This window comes from Lampetra planeri, chromosome 7 (genome assembly GCF_965212315.1).
Source record: "Lampetra planeri chromosome 7, kcLamPlan1.2.h2, whole genome shotgun sequence".
NCBI lineage: Eukaryota > Metazoa > Chordata > Hyperoartia > Petromyzontiformes > Petromyzontidae > Lampetra > Lampetra planeri.
The window spans coordinates 12,109,169-12,129,287 of NC_136113.1; the positions used below are offsets into that span (position 1 = coordinate 12,109,169).

Consider the following 20,119-nt stretch of genomic DNA (forward strand, 5'->3'; position numbering starts at 1 on the left):
ACTGGCAGGGATCGGTAACGTGCTTACACACAGTGGTGGGATTACAGGTAAATCCTCCATACTGCAATCTTACTCAGGAATGTTTGCAAAGGTGCACGATGACGTGAAATGGTAGACTTCCAGATAAATCCTCGACACCAGTGGTTCCCATCCCTTCCGGGCCCGTGGACGAACTTTGAACCCTCAAACATTTTTTGCGAACCCCCCATGCAGTAAGAAAAAATATACGATGGTTTCTGAATCTGCAACAGGTCCGCAGCCGACCTCCCACGGCTTTGCGCGGATCACCGGTTGGCCCGGTGACCACCAGTGGTCAGCAGACCATAGGTTGGGAACCACCCCTCTATACTGCAGTCGACACTTTACAGAGCCCCGGAGAAAGGGGCGTGTGTTAATGTGGAATGGCGAGCTTGCAAGCAAGCCTACATCTCTTTAGAGCTTGGATTTCAAAAAAGCATATAAATGTTATTTCATATCAAGATGCTGCAAAAATTGTGGGGGAATTCACACTGTGAGGACTTGAAAGGGAAGGATTATTAACATATATATCTTCACACGGCTGTAGATTCTGTCAGGTTGAAAGGAAGAATTCGTTTATATTAACCCTTCTTTAGATCATGTACATTCCCACGACTGTAGATGAATTCCCGTTACTGTAGAATGTGATAACCCAGCAATATCCACTAGATGTCAGCGTGTGTGCAGGAATGTGGCTTGTGTTCTTGGTGCTTGCAAGCACACTTGTGCATGTATATGGACAACCAATGTGTCAATCCACTGCTGCATGAGGAACTCCCTCACTCACACCTTGTGGGATATTTGACCATACTTTGCCACGCTGGTCAGTGCGGGTTGGTGAAGGTAGCGCGAGTGCAGAACTACAGTGGATTTTGCTGCACTGCTCTCCACCGCCGCCCACAATGCCAATTACACCTGTCTTTTGTGCAAGGTGGTCGACCATCCATGCTCAACTCTACTTAGATCCTGAGGTCTAACGTGATCGAGTGAATTCTGAAGATTACAGCACAGCAATTCGCTTGCTGAACCCAGCTTTGTGGTTCTCTCAGCATATGTGTAAGGGATACCGTGAGGCAAACCCTATTAAGAAATACACAAATATATACTCATAGTGTCCTAACAGTTCCTCGTGAATTTGAATAGCGTGCTCGACACTCATTGGCGAGGAGCTATCACAGGGGGAGGAGCCAACGTAGGGTAAAAGAGTCCCGGGAAAATCCAAATGAAAATGTCGGCTCGGTTGTTAGACCGTTTGGAAAAACGGAAGGGGGATTGGTGGAGAGTCGGGAAAGTTCCAGAAGGGATGGGAAAGAGAATAAAAGGAGTGGTTCGAAGGGGTTCAGGGTGTGTTAAATTCCAAGTTCAAGACTTACCCAGGCTGGAACTCCTTTACATATTCATAATAAAGGTTTGCTTTTACATGACAAACCTTACTAATTGGCTGTGTCGGGTGGTGGTGATTTAATGACACATTTATAGTTAAGTAATGTAACCCAAAAACCTTTATTATGAATAATATTGGTCGCGAAATCCTACGTGTTAAACTCCTCCATGTACACTGGAACAATGCTTAAGAAGAAATCGACCAAAAAATTCCAAAACCAGTAACCTTCCTTAAAGACTTCAGACTTTCAGTGAGGCTTTCGTAGATCAACAGCACTGCTTTAATCATTTGTAAAATAATATTTCAAGGCACGTGTGCATGGATGCGCCTTCATTAAGTATGATAGTACTGTGTTATTAAGGCGGGCACCTTTAATAATGCATGCCGGTAATGATGATTAATGTGCTTTAATAATTCGACTCCCACTTCACGCAGGCGTGGGTGTTGTGCTCGCTATAAGCAGCCTGATGGCTTCCTTTTTAATGAAACGCAATGAAACGCATTTTCATTAAACTAAGTTTATAAGAGGCTAGATAAACAAAGTTAACATTTTAGCTCATTATGTATTTGAATAAAATGCAATACACCATCTCGGCTAATGCCATTGGTGCCAACGTCACTTGATGTAATCTCTAAACATTTTAATGTTTGTGTGTATTTTGGCATGTAAAAAAAACTTATTTTTTATCTTAGCATTTTACCTTGTTTGGTGTACTTTATGCCATGTGAACTAAAAGGTCACACGAATATGAAGACCTTGAGTGGCCCCAGACGGAAAGCGCAGGCTTCAGCCTTCTCCTCCGATGCCTCCGCAGAGAATAACAGCAACACACCACAAGGTACATGTGTGTCGGCGTCAGATGGCAGTGTGCAGTGTGCCGTGCTTCCATCCAACTTTTGTATTGGGTGATACTGGTGTGTGCTACGTTTTTGGAAAGTATGTTTTTAATGCATTGTTGAGTCTCTTTACCATCTCTTTTAAAGGGCATGGCAGAAAATATTTAAATGCATTTTTTTCCATTGGACACTCCTGGTTGCTCATTGCAAATCAACACACTGTGTGGGACTGGGTTTTCACATTGGGCTGATCTGAATGTAAATTTCCAATACAACAATTTACGGCCCTTTGTCATTTCACTTGTGGATAAAGTTCTAACCCACACCGTGTCCATCAAGGGGGTTGTTTGACAATACTTCACCACACCGGTCAGTGTGAGTTGGTGAAGAGACCGTCTTGGGACAGTGATTATCCACCGATGTTAGCTGTGGTAGGACATTGACCTCTGGCGACTTGGTTAATAGCACAGTTAACTAATCATTGTGCCACTTCTCTACCCTGAAATGTGAATAACATAATCGCATTTTTTTTAATTCATTTGGCCGAGGTCATGAGGGCCCGGTGATGTTTCCTGCCGGTTAGGCATCTAGCGAAGGAAAACAATCCTCAGGATATTAAGTACTAAATTTAGGGCTATGTAAACCTGAGAGAGCATTACTTGCTTTAAGCAATTAATTTCTTGTGCATTTAGGGAAACACGCATTCAAATTTACCATAGATAACAAAAATAGCAGCGTCTCTTCCGATTCACATCACTTTGGAAATAATTAAATAGCCTAATTTGATGTGATGTACTAAAAAGGTGGATGTAAACATAGTATGTTATTGGTGGACATGATGCTGCTGTACAAGAAGCATTAGGAGACACTTGAGAACTTGACAACAAAGTAAATCAAATTAGCTGAGTTCTGGAGGGTTAATTTGGTCTGATGTCACTCTGGTTTACAGCACTTAACTCGCAGTTGAAAGGTTTCAAGTTAAAATCCGAGTCGATGGTTGACTCATTTTATTGTCCCTCGTAGGTCAATCAAACGAGTAGCACTTTGAGAGAAGGCAACAGTGGTTGTATCTAAGAGGGAGACTCTGGTTTAAAGCTTTCGTGACTGCAGGGATTCATCTTCTTGGTTCTTTCGGTAAAGTCACGTAGAAGGGAAGTAATAAAATAATAAAAATAAAACATAATAAAATAATTCTCACGACGTTTCGGCCACAACGCAAGCAGCCGTCCTCAGGTGAAGAACATGTCTGTCGATAAGACAGAGTCTAAATGACACGTCTTAGGCTTGGAGTGTCAATTTAAGCTGTGAGGGAGGAGGAAGAGAGAGCCTTGACAAAAGAATTTGCATTTGAAGAGGAATGTAGCATATATATGGGAAATGCAGGAATGCGAATAGTGCTAATTGTGAAATGCGTGGGAGGTGGGCGGGGGGTTTTCAAAGTCATATTATGCCCATGCATTATGCAGGATTAGCAGCATCAAAGGGAGGGGGCAGGGGCAGGGGCAGCACCAACAAAGGGACGGAATGTTAATAGTATGCAGCTGCAGCAACCAAACAACCACGTAAAAAACTAAAGTATAAACTTCATAGTATCATCAGTATACTAAATATACTCTCCAATAAGCTGAGCTACTAACAGTAAGTAATACATTACAATTCTATGTCGCAAAAAATATAATATGCTTCCAGCTAAACTTTTTTCCCTTATGTAGTAAGTATTCAGGAGGCTTTGACGACGGGGTCGGAGGCACACTTATTTATTAACACCAACTTGTGCACAGTAACGGGTACACACAGTACTTAAGGGGGTATTGTCCCCTTTACTCGGCTAACAGGGAGACACAACATCTAACCCCGCTAACCTAAGCCCAAGTCCTCCACTACGGAGCTAGGGGAGGCTATCTATCCCAGCCCTGGTCAAGCTGGGATCCCGGCACCCTGAGTCTCCAGACCGGCTCTTATAAGAACGTCAGTCTGGGCTCTCGGGGCCACGCCACCGGCTTGCCCTGGTCGGCCCTGACAAGGACAGCGAGCCAGGGGAGCTCCGGGGCCTATTCTAGCTGGTCTTCAGTCTTCGCTGGTTTAAGCTGATACTCGACCTCGAGCCCTCCGGCTCACCACCTTTTATAGTACTCGGCCCCCGGGAGGGGCCCGTGGGGGATGCAGGTGTGGACGTCGGTGTGAGCACCTCCTCTGTGTACGGCCCTAACCACGCCCCTTGTGTTTGTTAGCCATCCGCGCCCATACACAATTACACCTCTACACTTACATCAAACAGGTCTAACCCCGTACTATATGCTGCCTTAGACAAACCCAACATTAAATTATATACTGTATTACTATACACCACCCTATACCTTATACATTGTTATATTACACTATGTATTATTCTACCCACCCTAATGTATATCACACTGCTATATATTCACTATACAATTACGATACTATATATTACTTTGTACATTGTATTATGCTTAATATTATTATGCTTAATACAATGTACAAAGTAATATATAGTATCGTAATTGTATAGTGAATATATAGCAGTGTGATATACATTAGGGTGGGTAGAATAATACATAGTGTAATATAACAATGTATAAGGTATAGGGTGGTGTATAGTAATACAATATATAATTTAATGTTGGGTTTGTCTATGGCAGCATATAGTACGGGGTAGACCTGTTTGATGTAAGGGAAAAAAGTTTAGCTGGAAGTATATTATATTTTTTGCGACATAGAATTGTAATGTATTACTTACTGTTAGTAGCTCAGCTTATTGGAGAGTATATTTAGTATACTGATGATACTATGAAGTTTATACTGTAGTTTTTTACGTGGTTGTTTGGTTGCTGCAGCTGCATACTATTCACATTCCTTCCCTTTGTTGGTGCTGCCCCTGCCCCTTCCCTTTGATGCTGCTAATCCTGCATAATGCATGGGCATAATATGACTTTGAAAACCCCCCGCCCACCTCCCACGCATTTCACAATTAGCACTATTCGTATTCCTGCATTTCCCATAAATATGCTAAATTCCTCTTCAAATGCAAATTCTTTTGTCAAGGCTCTCTTCCTCCTCCCTCACAGCTTAAATAGACACTCCAAGCCTAAGACGTGTCATTTAGACTCTGTCTTATCGACAGACATGTTCTTCACCTGAGGACGGCTGCTTGCGTTGTGGCCGAAACGTCGTGAGAATTATTTTATTATGTTTAATTTTTATTATTTTATTACTTCCCTTCTACGTGACTTTACCGAAAGAACCAAGAAGAGGCAGACTCTGGTTTCCACCAAGCATTAGTTACATATCCACAAATGACTCATAACAACGAATTCTTGAGTGTTGCCCCATGGTTCTTTGGGTAGTATACATGTTGACAGTGACTCGATTTTAACGTCTATTTTATTTGGGTCTTACCCAAACATGTTCTGTCAATCTTTATTCCGTGGAAGGCTTCTTGATTGATTTATAATTCACTCTGCGACTTTATCCATACTGCATATATAGTATGTTTAAAAAACAATATTGCTGGGAAATGTAACAATACATATAGCATTCTGAAAATCTTGCTTGGTCCAATGGATAGCACATAACCTGACCTTATATCAGTGTCAATCGCCTTAAAGTATCTCAAAACGCTATTATGGTGGTCAACAGCATCCAGGCATATGCGGGTGTGTATGAAGGCAGATGACTGCACTCATCCAATCAAAGCAAGGCCCCTGTCACAGAGGTACAATGATACAGTGTGACTGTCTGCCAGATCCAATTGGCTGTCCAAACATTGCTGTCAGAGAATTTGTGTAAAAAACTGCATCATGCTTCGAATTCATCAAGGAATTGCGATCCATTTCACAAAAATGACACCCACCATTATTCTTGCATCTTACACAAGCCATCCACACCAAAGACAAATATCCCCCGTATAGCCTTACCATACTTTCGGGGCAAGTGCTGTTAGCTAGCACCTATGAAGACCGGCGTAGCAGTGTACGTTCGAATACCCCACCTCCCCCAAAATCTTTCTGAGTTGACGTCCTAGTCAGAGTCCCACCCGGTCTGTAAAGTCGTCAAGGTTGATGAAGTGCTACTCTATTGGATACCACAGTTGATCATCCTACCATAATACAATTGATTTTCCACTATTGACTCCAGACTGCTGCATGATTGTTCCATATCGTTATAAGCACACGACAAAAACGTTTCCACTTTCCCTCTCTTGCACTTGGTCTTGGGGGTACGGCTGTTTATTGAGACAGCATGTACATCCATATTGGATCGTGTTGTATTGTATCACTCAGCCATAACCGAGTGATGCAGAGCAATTAGTATGCAGCAAGAAAGCTTGCACCACTGGGAAATAAGGCCTTCATGTCATTACTGAACCAAATCAGGTACTTCATTCGCTGTGGGATGAATACATTAATGTGAGTCTAAATTTCTTGAACCCTGCAATTGGGATGAAATGATTTGTGACTCAGTATATGTTTGTTTGTTTGTTTCACAGGTTCTTTCCCAGGCACATATTACAATCTCATTAGAGCCATGACCCCCATTTGGCACAGGAATAAAGCATCACTCTCCCAAAGGCCTCATCCAATACATGTGATGCACGCATTCTAATGCAATTCGGCTGGTGCCATTGCATTCCTGAGCCACCCAACTTTTGGTTGGAAGATTATGAGTTAAAATCTCCGTCTGGGGTTCATTTGACCCATCACCACTCTGAGTCAAGAAAAGAGGCTATTGCTTTGTCAGTTGTCAACACTGGTTGTTGTATAGAGGGACTGGTTCCTGCCATAAGAACGTAGAGTTTCCACCACGAGCACAAAACTGCTAGCAGAGGAGAGAGCACACATTTGGCTAATTTGAGTATGGGGACACACTATTACTTGTTATTACATTTTGACTTAAAACTTTCATGACTGCAGGAATTCATATTCTTTGGTTCTTTCGGTAAAGTGACGTAGAAAAAAAAGTAAATAAAAATAATTTAATTAAAAATAAATAGAATAAACAACTAAAAACCACTAATGTAGACTGTAGCAATGGTTATTAAGTTTAGTGAGTGTACTGTCAGTCTATAATGTAGACTGTAGCCTGGTTCTTAACCTCGGTGAGCGTACTGGCAGACTATAATGTAGACTGTAGCCTGGTTCTTAACCTGAGTGAGTGTACTGTCAATCTACATTATTATAGTCTACATTATAGACTGCCAGTACTCTCACTCAGTTTAATAACCATTGCTACAGTCTACATTATAGACTGCCAGTACGCTCACTCAGGTTAAGAACCAGGCTACAGTCTACATTATAGACTGCCAGTGCACTCTCCCAGGTTAAGAACCAGGCTACAGTCTACATTCGTGTTTTTCTGTTTATTATTTTTATTATTTTTTTTTATAAATTTTATTCACTTTATTTATTATTATTTTTCTATCTACGTGACTTTACCTAAATAACTCGAGTGCCTTCTATTAAGGTGAAAACTGAATATGTAATTCATTAGGGTCGACTACTGTGTGGCAGGACATGGTGGAATGTAAAATAGCCACAGCTGTAGCCACAAAACCACAAAGCCTTTCTAAAAATAGATGGGTAGTATTGGGAGAGAGAAGCAGGAATACACTTAAAAAGCACCATATATTGTTTTAATGAGTCGCACTATTGATATTGAATGAAAAAAATATGTTTCAATAACGATAATTGTTACTTGTGTATTGTTTCCCGTGGAACATTCGCGGCGACCCTTTGCCGCGTGTCTAAGAATCGGCTTGTATTGAGTGGCACTGGTGCGCAACTATTCCATGCTGTGCCGATTGAGGAAGAGAGACCAGTTTAATTGTCTCCTCCAGTTTGTCACTTCACCTTGGCATGCCGTCTGATAAAATAGCAGTGCTTTTATTTATTCACTTGTGCAATAAATAATGCAGTGTTTGTCAGACTCTACCTAATCGCGTTGATTACCTCCACCGTATTAAGCCCAGGCACTGTTTGCGCGGTTGGCAGAGAAGGGCCTTTTGTGTTTCATGAATTGTGATCGTTCTTTTTCTGCCACGTTTTTTTATATTATTGCAATACGGTTTTTTGTCATGCACCGGTCCGTGATTGTGAGGAACGTTTTTACACCCACTTCCTGTTGTACTTGTTTTTAAACGCTTTACCCATGTCAAAAGACCTTGAGTTCAAATCTGAGTTAAGGATCGACTCAATCCATCATCATGCCATTGTGGATAAAATTAGTAAACCTTGTGGGAAAGACCTAGAGTGATTTTGTTTTATGGACAGATTGTTTTCTACGATAGAAATATAGAAATTGCACTGCTGGTCCAGAACATATTTTGGACCTGAAGGCTGCTCCACACTTTTATTTTAGCAGGGACACACCTTGACTGATGAGGCTTGTGAAAAATTGTGGATTTTTTTGTTTGTATTATCTGTGATGTATTAACCTAGCAAGGGTGTGGGTGACAAGACTTCAAACCAGTAGGATTGGTGGATCATGCAAAGGGCATCATGTGCATGACACTAAATCTTCTGAACTATGAAATAGCCAAGATATGGCAGTCCAGCAAATGCATTCCGCATCCATTTGCGTGGTGGTTTGAATATGTTCCTCTCCTGCATACAGATTTTTCTCCGAGTACCCTACAGTAGTTTCATCCATACTCATTAAAAATAATAATTGGTAAAACATCCCTATGAAGGTTTTTTTTTTCTCAAAGATCAAGGTTTGCTTTGGTTTGGCTTTCCTAGGTAAAGGGCTATTGGAACCTATACGCCTCAGTGCTGCCTTGATAGTGTATCTGATTATTTTTAGATAAAAGAAACAATAAAATGCAGCCCTTTATTTTTTATTAATGTTCTTTTTAATATACATTATTGAATCTATTTATTATTAATATCCATAACTGCTTTTGATGTCGACATTGACTTTTTAATATTATTATTGATTGATTTTGGGATTTTAAAACCCATGTCTTAAAACTGCATCCTCCCAGCACAGTCATTTTATTAAATTCTCACCCATTCATAGAAATGCACTCACTGTGTCATCAAAATCAACATGACCATTTGCCTTGACCAAAGGTCAAGATTAAAAAGTATTTGCAGCCTGTGCCATTGAAGCTTCTGCACATTGCCCTCACTTCCTTATCCTATTTACAAAAAGTGTTCTGCAGACAATACCCAGAATTTGAATATCAACTGTCTGGGACTTTGGTATTTCCCTTGATTTCTGACCTTTGGGTGCTCGCTGCAACGTCAGAGCAAATGCAATGGTTAAATTTCGATTTAAAGCTTTCGTGACTGCAGGGATTCATCTTCTTGGTTCTTTCGGTAAAGTGACTTTACCGAAAGAACCAAGAAGATAAATGCAATGGTGTTGTGAAAATTGTAATTGGAGTGAAGGTGTTAAATGAAAACTTTGTGTTTGAACGTTGCTGTCAAAAGTGAAGCACCTAGTTATATAATCACTGCTAATGGAATTTGTGTGCAATGTGAGGCTGGAGATATGTGGAGTGAGAGGCACGGGATATGTGGAGAGGTAGGAGATGCGTAAATAAGCAGAGATGGGGACAGAACCGATTGCGGTAGTGGGAGAAGCAGCATTGCTGTGATCACTGACACACGCCTCATGTCACCATGGTTTTAAAAACTTCCCAACTTACGAACGAGGTCGATAACGCATGGCGAGTGTTCAATTCTTCAACGATACTTGCAAGAGAACATTACTTCGTGGTCACGCTTGCAGCGATAAAATGTAAGCTCGTCGTTGAGGATGTGTTTGGGAGCTGAAGAATGAGATAGATGTGAGTAAATGCACGATAGATGTGAGTAAATACCTGCCTTGTGCCTTCAGGCTCTGGCTCATCCTCATCCGGTTCCAGTTCCCCTCACTTGACCAGGAGAAGGGCGTCAGTTACATTGCCACTCAAGCCATCACGCAATGCAGGAGGAGCTCAGCCCCCCCGGACAAAGCCAGCAGAATCACGCATCCAGCACGGTACCCTGCTGCTATACATTTCACTTCTGCCATCACAGTCTCAACGCCCCACTGGGGTGTGATGGTGCCTGTGCTTCAGTGTTCTAGAGGTTTGTTTGTTAATTTTTTTAGATGTCATTGCGTGTGTTACACTCCAAGCCTGACCTCCAGAGTGGGATTTGAACTTGTAAACCTTTTCGATTCAGTCGAGTGCTCTAACCACAGCTGTACCCAGCATTGGTAGTGTTAAAGTCGGATAATTAAACATGAAGAAGTGCACCATTGACACCAACTCATGGGAGACTCTTACCCAGGATCACTTCAGCTGGAGACTAGAGTTTTATTTCAAGGATCCTAACATTATGAAACTCAAAAGCGGAAACAGGAAGAGGAAAAGCTGGAATGGCGGAAACAGCACGCTGCAGCCCGACCTACGAATGCAGTTCCACCCACCCACTCTTTCTGGACACATGTGCCTGAGCTGCGGCAGAATCTGTCAATCCCAGATCGGTCTCTTCAGCCATCTTCAGACCCACAGATAATCCAACTTTTCTATGGAACAAAATCATCCTCTTGCAAGGGATAGCCTATGATGATGATGATGACTTCTGGGCCATGATGCGTGTAATGTGATACCTGCATGAGTATTGGCTACCGCTTAACGTTCATCAATGTACAAAACCATTCGTAAAATTTTGGGAATTTCAAGGCTTAAAAAAATCTGATTTAGAAAATGTCTAGGGCAAGAAAAGCACCGTTACACAATACCGATGCGAGAAGACTACAGTGGTTTTGACTTATCTTCGAAATGGATCCTGACAGAATACCACATGTGGTAATGCACACCTGAAAAAAAGGATCAATATGTGGAGGGAGGCAAAAAACCGCCGCGTTGGATTGATCAAGTGTGAGAAGACGTATAACTCAGGGGATTGGCAGAAAACTAAGCCGTGATATTTGTAAACAGTCGCAAAGCTGCGTACTTATTTGTTGCGTGGAATTATGTGAATCTGTTCTCTTCAAGTTCGTTATAAAAATCCCTTCATCCTTTCATGGGTGCCATGGTGGCAAGATGTTAACTACCTCACCTAATATATAGGAGGGTCGTGGGTTCAATCCCATCTGATGCCTGTATATTTGGAGTTTGCATATCTCTCTCCCCGTGGTCGTGTGGATTTTTCTCCAGGTTGACGTAACGTCACCGGTTACGTAAGGGGCTTTCGGAAAGAGGGGGCAGGGCCGTCGTGGGGAGCCAGGGTTAGGACCGGCTGGAAGAGGGTCTCTCTCCTCGTCGCGGAGCGGTGTTGGTTGATCCCCCGCTCCGGGCAGAGAGAGCCAAAGGGATAGCCGAGGGTAGGGTCCAAATAGTATTCAGTGTCCGGGTGAAGGACCGAGAGAGAGTGCACCTCCACTGGTGTGAGCGTAGGATGGCGAGTGTGAGAGTGTTTTAATAAACGGCAACAGCCCTTTTAGTATTCCTCGTCTCCGCGTGGTTGTACTGCACAACACTAAGATTAAACTGCAACGATGTGGTTCGTGAATGATAGATATGGAGTTACCTATTCGTAAGTTTTAAGTGTTAATCAGATTAGATGGTGTTGACATGGGTTATTGGAAATATATGCAGTTTGACAAATATTCCCAGAAAATCTGCCTTTGGAAGGTTTTATTGTGTACACATTTTTATATTTGTGTATATCTTAGACACAATCTCGTACAGACCAAGTGGAACTTAAAATATATTAATGGCAGCTGTATAAGTAAATGCAGGTACTCCTTTGATTGCTTGGGTTGGTAAATTACACAATAATGATATCTCATTTCCTTTTAAGAAATGAAAATGAATGGTACATTAGTTTAAAATGAGATTTGGCAATGACTGTCATTACTCCAAAGCAGTAATGGTTAAGAATTAAATTATCACTTTCATTCAAGTGTGAAGATAGACTCTGAAATCCAGATATTTCATATTAAGAATTGTTAATTTAAAATAGTCTCTGTCATGACTTGCCATGTGCCTCATGTTGGGTTTTAACACGTGATGAGAAGCTGACAATCCAGCCAATTAAACAAAAGATGAGCCTTTCATTCTGATGCTATTAAAACCATGTCGTCTTCTGTCATCATCAGTAGTTATCTATTCGCTGCTGTATGAAGGCCTCCCTGTGCCATCGTCATTGCTAACAGCTCTGCGATGCCACAATCCATCTCACTCCTGCACATGAGCTAAATGCATCGCTCCACTTCCGTGGTGGTATTGTCACAGAAACAGCCGCTGTACTTGAGCTGTGCTTGAGCATGTTGGATTGGCTATCAGGGATAAGCATTTTACGTGTTCTTACTTAAAAATATACTTCATATATTTGCATGATAAGAAATATAAATGGAAGTTCATGATTTTATTTTTTTAGATTTGATACATTTTATTATTACATCCAAACTACATTATAAGTGGATATACATATCTGTAAGCTATATGGTGAGCTTTGTTGTATTCCAGTACAGTGATACCTCTGTATACGTTGTTAATTCGTTCCAGAAGGTAGGACTTATACCGACACTTTAACTATAGATGTGCTTGTTATACCCAGTTCATCGGACCGTTGCCATTAAATGAGAGAGAGAGAAAAACACAATTTTTCAAATGCTGGTTAATGTGCAGTTAAGGTGCAGTTTTTATTGTGAAGTAAAAATGCATTAACTGGAAAATGTGAGTTATATATTTGGTTGTAAGCTCACCGAGTGTGTAATTATAAGATGGATAACTCACCACTGGTATAGGTCACGCATGAATTAACTCGAATTTGAAATGTTGCATTAGCATTTTTAGGTGTTCGTTTTATCTGCTTCTATATGCATAATTATCGGAGCAATTTTAATGCACACGTTTTTCTGATATGTACAATGCTATTCAATTATATAAATTCTTTATTTAGTAGCTCAAGTAATGACTTATAAAAAATATATAATATTATATTTATGTTCCTCCCTTTTTCTATTATATCGAAAGACTGCAGTTCTCACATGTCATTTAAATATAGTTTCCATTGCCCTTCATGAAATATTATGAAGCTATATTTTTGCTCCAAACCTTTACTGCACATTTTGAAAAAAGATGCAGGCACAATTCACTGAAAGCACATCGAGACAATGTTTCGTTTTATAAGAAATATAAATGGATAGTGTTATGGCCCATTACCTCCAGACTTTGCTGTTCACTCTTAATTGGTGTCTGTTGCACAAGAGGCGAAGATGTAAACAGCACTTACCAGGATCAGGAAGTGTCAGGTGCATGTACACATGCAGGCGCCTGTAGTCACTTTCAGCCAGTGCTGAGAATTATACACAATCAATGAGTAGAATCAATAAGTTCCCACACTGGTTCTTGTTCTATTAATCCTAGAGAGATGATGGACTGAGTCGAATCTTGATGGGGATTATTATATAATTGGATTGTCTTGCTTTCTATCAGCTTTGGTGTCACACTCTTACAATGCGTGCCTGAAAATGTATATTTGATTTCAGCACCGTAAAAACCTCCAAATGAATTATTTCATATGCCTAGGTGTAAAAACAAAAGTTAAAAAAATTTACTCCCAGTTTTGCAGGCACCAAACTAAAAATATATATTGGATTTACGATCTGATATAATGTATGGGTTGAGTACCTTTGAAAAGCTATAATTGCAATCGTTTATAATTCTAGGTTCAAAGGCAAAATAAATAATTTAACATTTTTGCCCCTTCAACGTTTGGGAAGTCCAACATTAACAAAAAATTCCTTTTTCTTCGACGTGACTATATTTGTGCCAAATTTCATCTTTCGAGCCATTCTCGAACAGTTCTATAATTTGCATTCCAGTCGTGACAAAACTCACTTGCTGTACTCACATTTCCTGATCACCTTGTCATCTTGCAGGTTTCACATGTGATGCTTTTATTTGAGCATGGCTATCGTTTTTTTTTATCTGGGCGATGTTGTAAGTTAAATTGATGAAGTTAAATTGATAAAGGAAAAATGCCACTCCACAATCACTTCCATGAACACTGTCATTATCCATGCAATGTTAATGCACACGATTTTCTGATACATACAATGCTAATACATGATAGACATTCTTTATTTAGTGGTTCAAGTCATGCATAATTTGGGACACACAATCGCCAGGAAGTACAAGAACGCATCATGTACGTTGATTATACACCATATAAATATGAATTCATTAACCCCCCCCCCCATTTCGCACAAAACAAGCGCACATAAGTGTTGTCATCATATATACGCCTCTATTTAAGGAACGAAACAGGTGGACTTCTCCACAAATATGGCTGTGGCCTGATGAAGATAGTTGTAATTACTGATGAAACGTCGTACTCATTGTAAATGTTTTGACTTTCCTCTACAACACACCGGTGTGCTGTACTAGAAACGAATTGGCACGTTCTGTTCATGTGACAAACCTAATTAATGTGCTGTGTCGGGTGGTGGCATGTTTAACGACACATTTCTATATTTATGAATTCTAACCCAAAAAAACCTCTTATGGACTGTCATTGTGTTTATCCACGGTTCATATCTTTGGGTATGTGTTTCTTCAAATAACTAATGCAGAATTCATGAATGTATATTCATAGGCACACATAACCTTATGCCTCTGTAAAGTAATTTTGCCGTGACTGATGTTTGCCCTTATTAAGTTTTGCTTTATGCACAGAACAATGCTGCCATCTTAATGAATGTTGCGCCAGACAGAAGGGGAAAACATTTAGGCGCACCCCATTGATGCTCTATGCTGTTGCTTTTAAAGCCATGCAGTAGTTTCAGGGCAACCTGTAAAACAGTTAAGTTGTACAGGTTGCGCTTGTGATTTTGTGTAGCACCGAACCTCAAAGTGTATTATTGTAATTTGTTTACAAAACTTTGCTGTATATCTGTATTAAAGGTGAGCATGATATGTCAAATTCTGCCAATTCCATGTAAATGGAATTGGTCTCTTGTCCGTCCAACACTGATAGATGCAACCAAATTCATGCTAGTTAAAAGAGATGGAGGGGCAGAGGCGAGTAGAGCCAAAGGGATGTGGAAGCCAGAGGCTGGGACGGGGAATAGTGGGTGGACAGTTGTGCAGTGGCAGCATGGGGAACTGGAGGGACGAGAGTAATTACAGTGTGCATATTTGAGATGGGAGTTCCCTGCTGGATTTGGTATACAAATCCCATGATCGATGGGGGTGGTCAGTGTGGTCTGGGTGGATTGATGAGGTCATGGCCGTAAGAACTCGGTGCGGATTTAGTGGTCATGTTTATTTGGTCGTTTCTTTTCCTTCTCATCCCCGGCTTCGCATATGTTCTTCTTTTCTGGCTTTTTTTAAGCAGTGGATCAATCAGGATTTACCCTACGATATACCGTAATGTCTTATACTGCTTGTCACTTGTTGGCCCATTTCATCCTTGCAGAGAAGACTCGATGGGTTTATCACCTTGCAAATTAAACTCTACTGCCACTAGTGGCCATTCCAGGGATCGCCACTAGATTACGCACTGGCAATTCCCCATTGCAAAGATGCTTTAATTCTATCTATGGAAGCATTTTGCTTCATTTCTCATGACTATTGATTCTTACCCTCAAGGTTCATACATAGAATCCTACATGCAACAATCGATTGTTTCCGGTTTGTGCAAATTATACGACAGTGTTAAATATAGGGCTATACAGTTTGTGTAACCTGCCGTTTTTTGTGCTGGAAACAGGGGTCCGGAAGCGACTACCTTCGTCGGAGAGTGGCGGCACGTCAGATGGGGCTGCCGAGTTGGAGCTGGGAGAGCGCTTGCTGGTGTCGGGGCAGAGGGCAGGCGTGCTGCGCTTTCAAGGCACGACGCATTTCGCGCCTGGTGAGTGATGCCCCCCCCCGTTGCCTAGGCCCAGGGGTCGTCAACCTGCGGCGCCAGAGCCGCGTGTGGCTCTTTAAGGACTGCTTCGTGAACGTTATTTATCAACGACCACGGTCCTCGTATTCACATACATTGCGGCTGTTGAAATATTGAGGCGTTTTTTTTTTACCGAATTCTTTTGGTAAACTGGACTCCGATAGAGAACCGGACGACTTCCATGGTGAATTGGACTTCCCTGGTCAACTGGCTCCGGAGCCACCGCTTTCCGACCCCTGCTCTAGTGGGTGACTTCATCATTTACATTTTGTATACAGTAAAACCTTGGATTGCGAGCATAATTCGTTCCGGAAACGTGTTTGTAATCCAAAACACTCGTATATCAGTTGTGATCACGTGACGCTCGGCAGACAAAGCGTATACGTACTACTCGTATTGCAAGACCTCGCTCGTCTATCAAATTAATATTTATTTTACATTTTTGCTCGTCTTGCAAAACACTCGCAGACCAAGTTACTCGCAATCCAAGGTCTTACTGTATATATAATTGGTATCGTTGTTTATTATAAATCTTGCTGTTTTTTATTTTTGTATTATGTACGTATAATTGTTTTCCTATTATGGAATGTTCACCGTGATTAACTAAATTTACAAAATGTTCACCATTTTACAAAAGGACCATCCCCTGCAGACTGCTTAGACAAGAATATAAATGATGACATCATCAAACAGAAATGTATTGTTAATGATGTCATTCTAGAGATCGATTGCAGCGGTCCCCACACAACAAGTTTTAAAAGAATGTCACAATCTGTTACATCACTCATTCATCATGACACGGGGGAAACGTTTTGTGTAAAGATGTGAGAATTATTTATTCAACTTCATGGCGGTTAAACAATTATCCGTTTAGTGTTTTTAAACATTTTGTTCGTGGGCTGTGCAGGCGAAAGAGAGAACGGGGAGTTGAGTCTTGGGCCTTATTAGACGTTGTTATTGACCAGTGCTTGCCAATGACAGAGTAACTTGCTGATAATAGAGTAATTATGAACACAGATGGACTTTACAGGAAATCCTACGAAAACGTAATGAAGAAAGCTCACAGTGTGTATCAAAATAAATGTGTACAAGTTCGCTCAACAATTGAATATGTCTGTTGGAGAAACACAGTTGGAAAACATATTTGAGTATGCATACCAAAGTAAACATGAATCAAAATGATGACATAAACCGGCTGATTGTATGTATGTTGAACTTCTTCCGCACCATACATAGCCAACCGTGCTAATAGGAGGTGCGATTAGAGAACATTAGAGTGCTTTTGGAAAACTGAACTTAAGATTAATGGTAACATACCAACTTCCATAAGGATGATTTTTTTAACAGTGTATTATAACTCCCTATGGCTTATACAGAAATTAGAATGGCTAAAAATAGATATTGAGAGTTGTATTCTTCTAATTATATTTACCGACAGGAATGAGGAACACATTATTTAGAGAACATGCACAAGTCCGAGACATCACATTCATTGTTAAGATGATGACTGGTGGTCGAGTCTAATGACAGTGACAACCAAAGGAGGGTGCACACCCGAGAGTACGTCTACCGCGGAGATGGAGTGATGCAATCACCTCCTGTGCAGGCGCTAGACGTATTGTTGCATCGCACGACTAATAAATGGTGACCACTTAGGGAGACCTTCGTCCAGCAGTGGATGGATCGTGGCGTTCTCGTTGGTTCTTTCGGTAAAGTCACGTGACTTTACAATAAAAAAATCACGACATTTCGGGTGCAACACAAGCGTCCGTCACCTGATGACGGACGCTTGTGTTGCGCCCGAAACGTCGTGATTCATTTTTTTTTATACTTACGTGACTTTACCGAAAGAGCCAAAGAGTGGCTTCCTGCAGTCACGAAAGCTTCAAATCAAAATTGGATCATGGCTTATGATGATGAGACAATGTGTGTGCAGTGGCACGTTGTGTCATAGCATGCATTCAAGTCTCAAGAGTGGCAGCAAAGGACTATGAGCGATGGTCGCAGCATTGGGGAGGCCTTCAACCAACAGTGATCAGGCAATAACTGATGATGATGACTATGCCATGAAGGATGGCAGTGAAGCGATGGATGTTTATGTTAAGTATTGTTATAAAATTGTATTCCACTCTAAAGCTGCGTGAGGTAGAATATTGTAACAAGGAGTGCCTGAGGACCGCACCACATGTGGAAATATAAACATTTCCCCAGAATTCCCCGTGGAATGTAACATTTTTAATACTTCCATGTGAATTTCGTTTGATTGACAGGACGCTGTGGTTTCGTGATTTTGTTTTAACATTTGCTTATTATTGTCATTCGCTGACTGCATTTAAATCAATGTTTACTCTAAGGAGTGTGATACTAAAAAACGACTGCAATAACTATTGGATATGTCATAAAATGCAGGCTTTCTTCTGCTGTCACCTTGTGTAAAACATATATTTGGTTATGGGCAAGATGATATATTTACTGTATTTTATTATACGGCAGGTTACAAAAAGAATGAAATGAATGTTTGAGCTGGGTCTTCATTGGAAAATGATTAGAATTTCAAAATGAAATTTTTTTTTCAAAAAATACTTTAAAATATTTCTTAGTGTTTAATTCTACATCTTGTATTCGAAGGTCACCTCAGGCAGTGAGAGTTGAATGACATTACGGCATGTGCTGGGGTTAGTATTGCAGGATTGTGTGTTGTGTACGTAGCCCTTTTCTATCCAAACAATTTACAGACCGTGCCTGTATATTTGACGGCCGCAGTATTCTTTACAATATTGATATTCTGAGCGTTATAAAACACTGCTCGTGGGATTCCGGGTATCCTGCACGTACGGTAAGACTGAATGTGGGGTTTACACCGCTGTCTTGGGATGGTAAAGAAGAGGTGAACACTTCTGCGGGCTCATTCTTCGTGGTGAAACACTTACATTTGATTCGTTTTGCTAAAGTACCATCATTAGCCGTGATCTATCCACAGCTTGATGAATGTTTCTCCCCCCTCCCCCCCAAGCTTCCCACCCACCATCTCGCTTCCACGCCCGAGCTGAGTCATTGCTTCAGTTCTGTAGTGGACATCCTCTTGGCTGTGTTCCTTTCGACGAGAGCATATTCAAAGTTAAATTGAAAGTGTGGTGCTCCTAAGCCAGCAGTGGAAAGTCTAGATTCTTATGGTGCTAGCCAATATATCCAGAATACATCCACTCATAATACAGGTGTTTGGGGGGGTGGGGGGGGTAATTACAACTGTCTTCATCAGGCGATGAAGCTAGTTGTAATTACTTTGTACAAGATAAGCGCACAAGTGTTGTCATTACATCTACGCCTCTATTTAAGGAACGAAACAGGTGGACTTCTCCACAAATCTGTCTGTCGCCTGATGAAGCAAGTTGTAATTACTGGCGAAGCATCATACTCAGATTGTAAATGTTGTGGCTTGGCTCTCCAACACACCGGTGTGCTGTACTAGTAACGATTTGGAATGTTCTGTTTACGTGACAAACCTTAATAATTTGCTGTGTCGGGTGGTGGCGGGTTTAAAGGCACATTTATATATTTACGCGATCTAATGCAAAAAAAAAACCTGTATTATGGATGATATTGGTCTCGACAGCTTACGTGTTAAACACAACCACTGTTAATTTTTGCTTTGCTCATTAGCTTGCACACTTGTTGCATTTGTGGCTGGAAGTATGTTTCCCTACTATAAAGCATGGGTGCAATGGCAGCTGTCATAGATCATACCGAGGGCTGGAAATCCAGCAGCAAACACAGCAAACACAGAGCACTCTAAAGCCAACATTGACCCAGGCTTAACAAGGGTGTTTTAATTGGTCAAATCAGATTAAATATTTAAGAATGAGACTTGGACAAGCTTGTGGGTAAGTGTTCAAACACCCTTGTTAGTCTGCGTTCCCTAAAGATACATACCATGATCTGCTAGGAGTCTCTGCAGTGTGACATTTCC

At 41.0% G+C, this 20,119-nt stretch overlaps 1 protein-coding gene across 1 annotated transcript in view; it reads left to right on the top strand.

Moving 5' to 3' along the window:
• LOC144719991 (CAP-Gly domain-containing linker protein 4-like) overlaps positions 1-20,119 on the top strand; it is a 78,070-nt gene that overhangs the window by 35,812 nt on the left and 22,139 nt on the right. Inside the window, exons 10-12 of the mRNA XM_078596387.1 lie at positions 2,140-2,241; positions 10,103-10,246; positions 15,976-16,116. Of these exons, the coding sequence (XP_078452513.1) occupies positions 2,140-2,241; positions 10,103-10,246; positions 15,976-16,116 (387 nt within the window). The remainder of the gene's footprint in view (positions 1-2,139; positions 2,242-10,102; positions 10,247-15,975; positions 16,117-20,119) is intronic.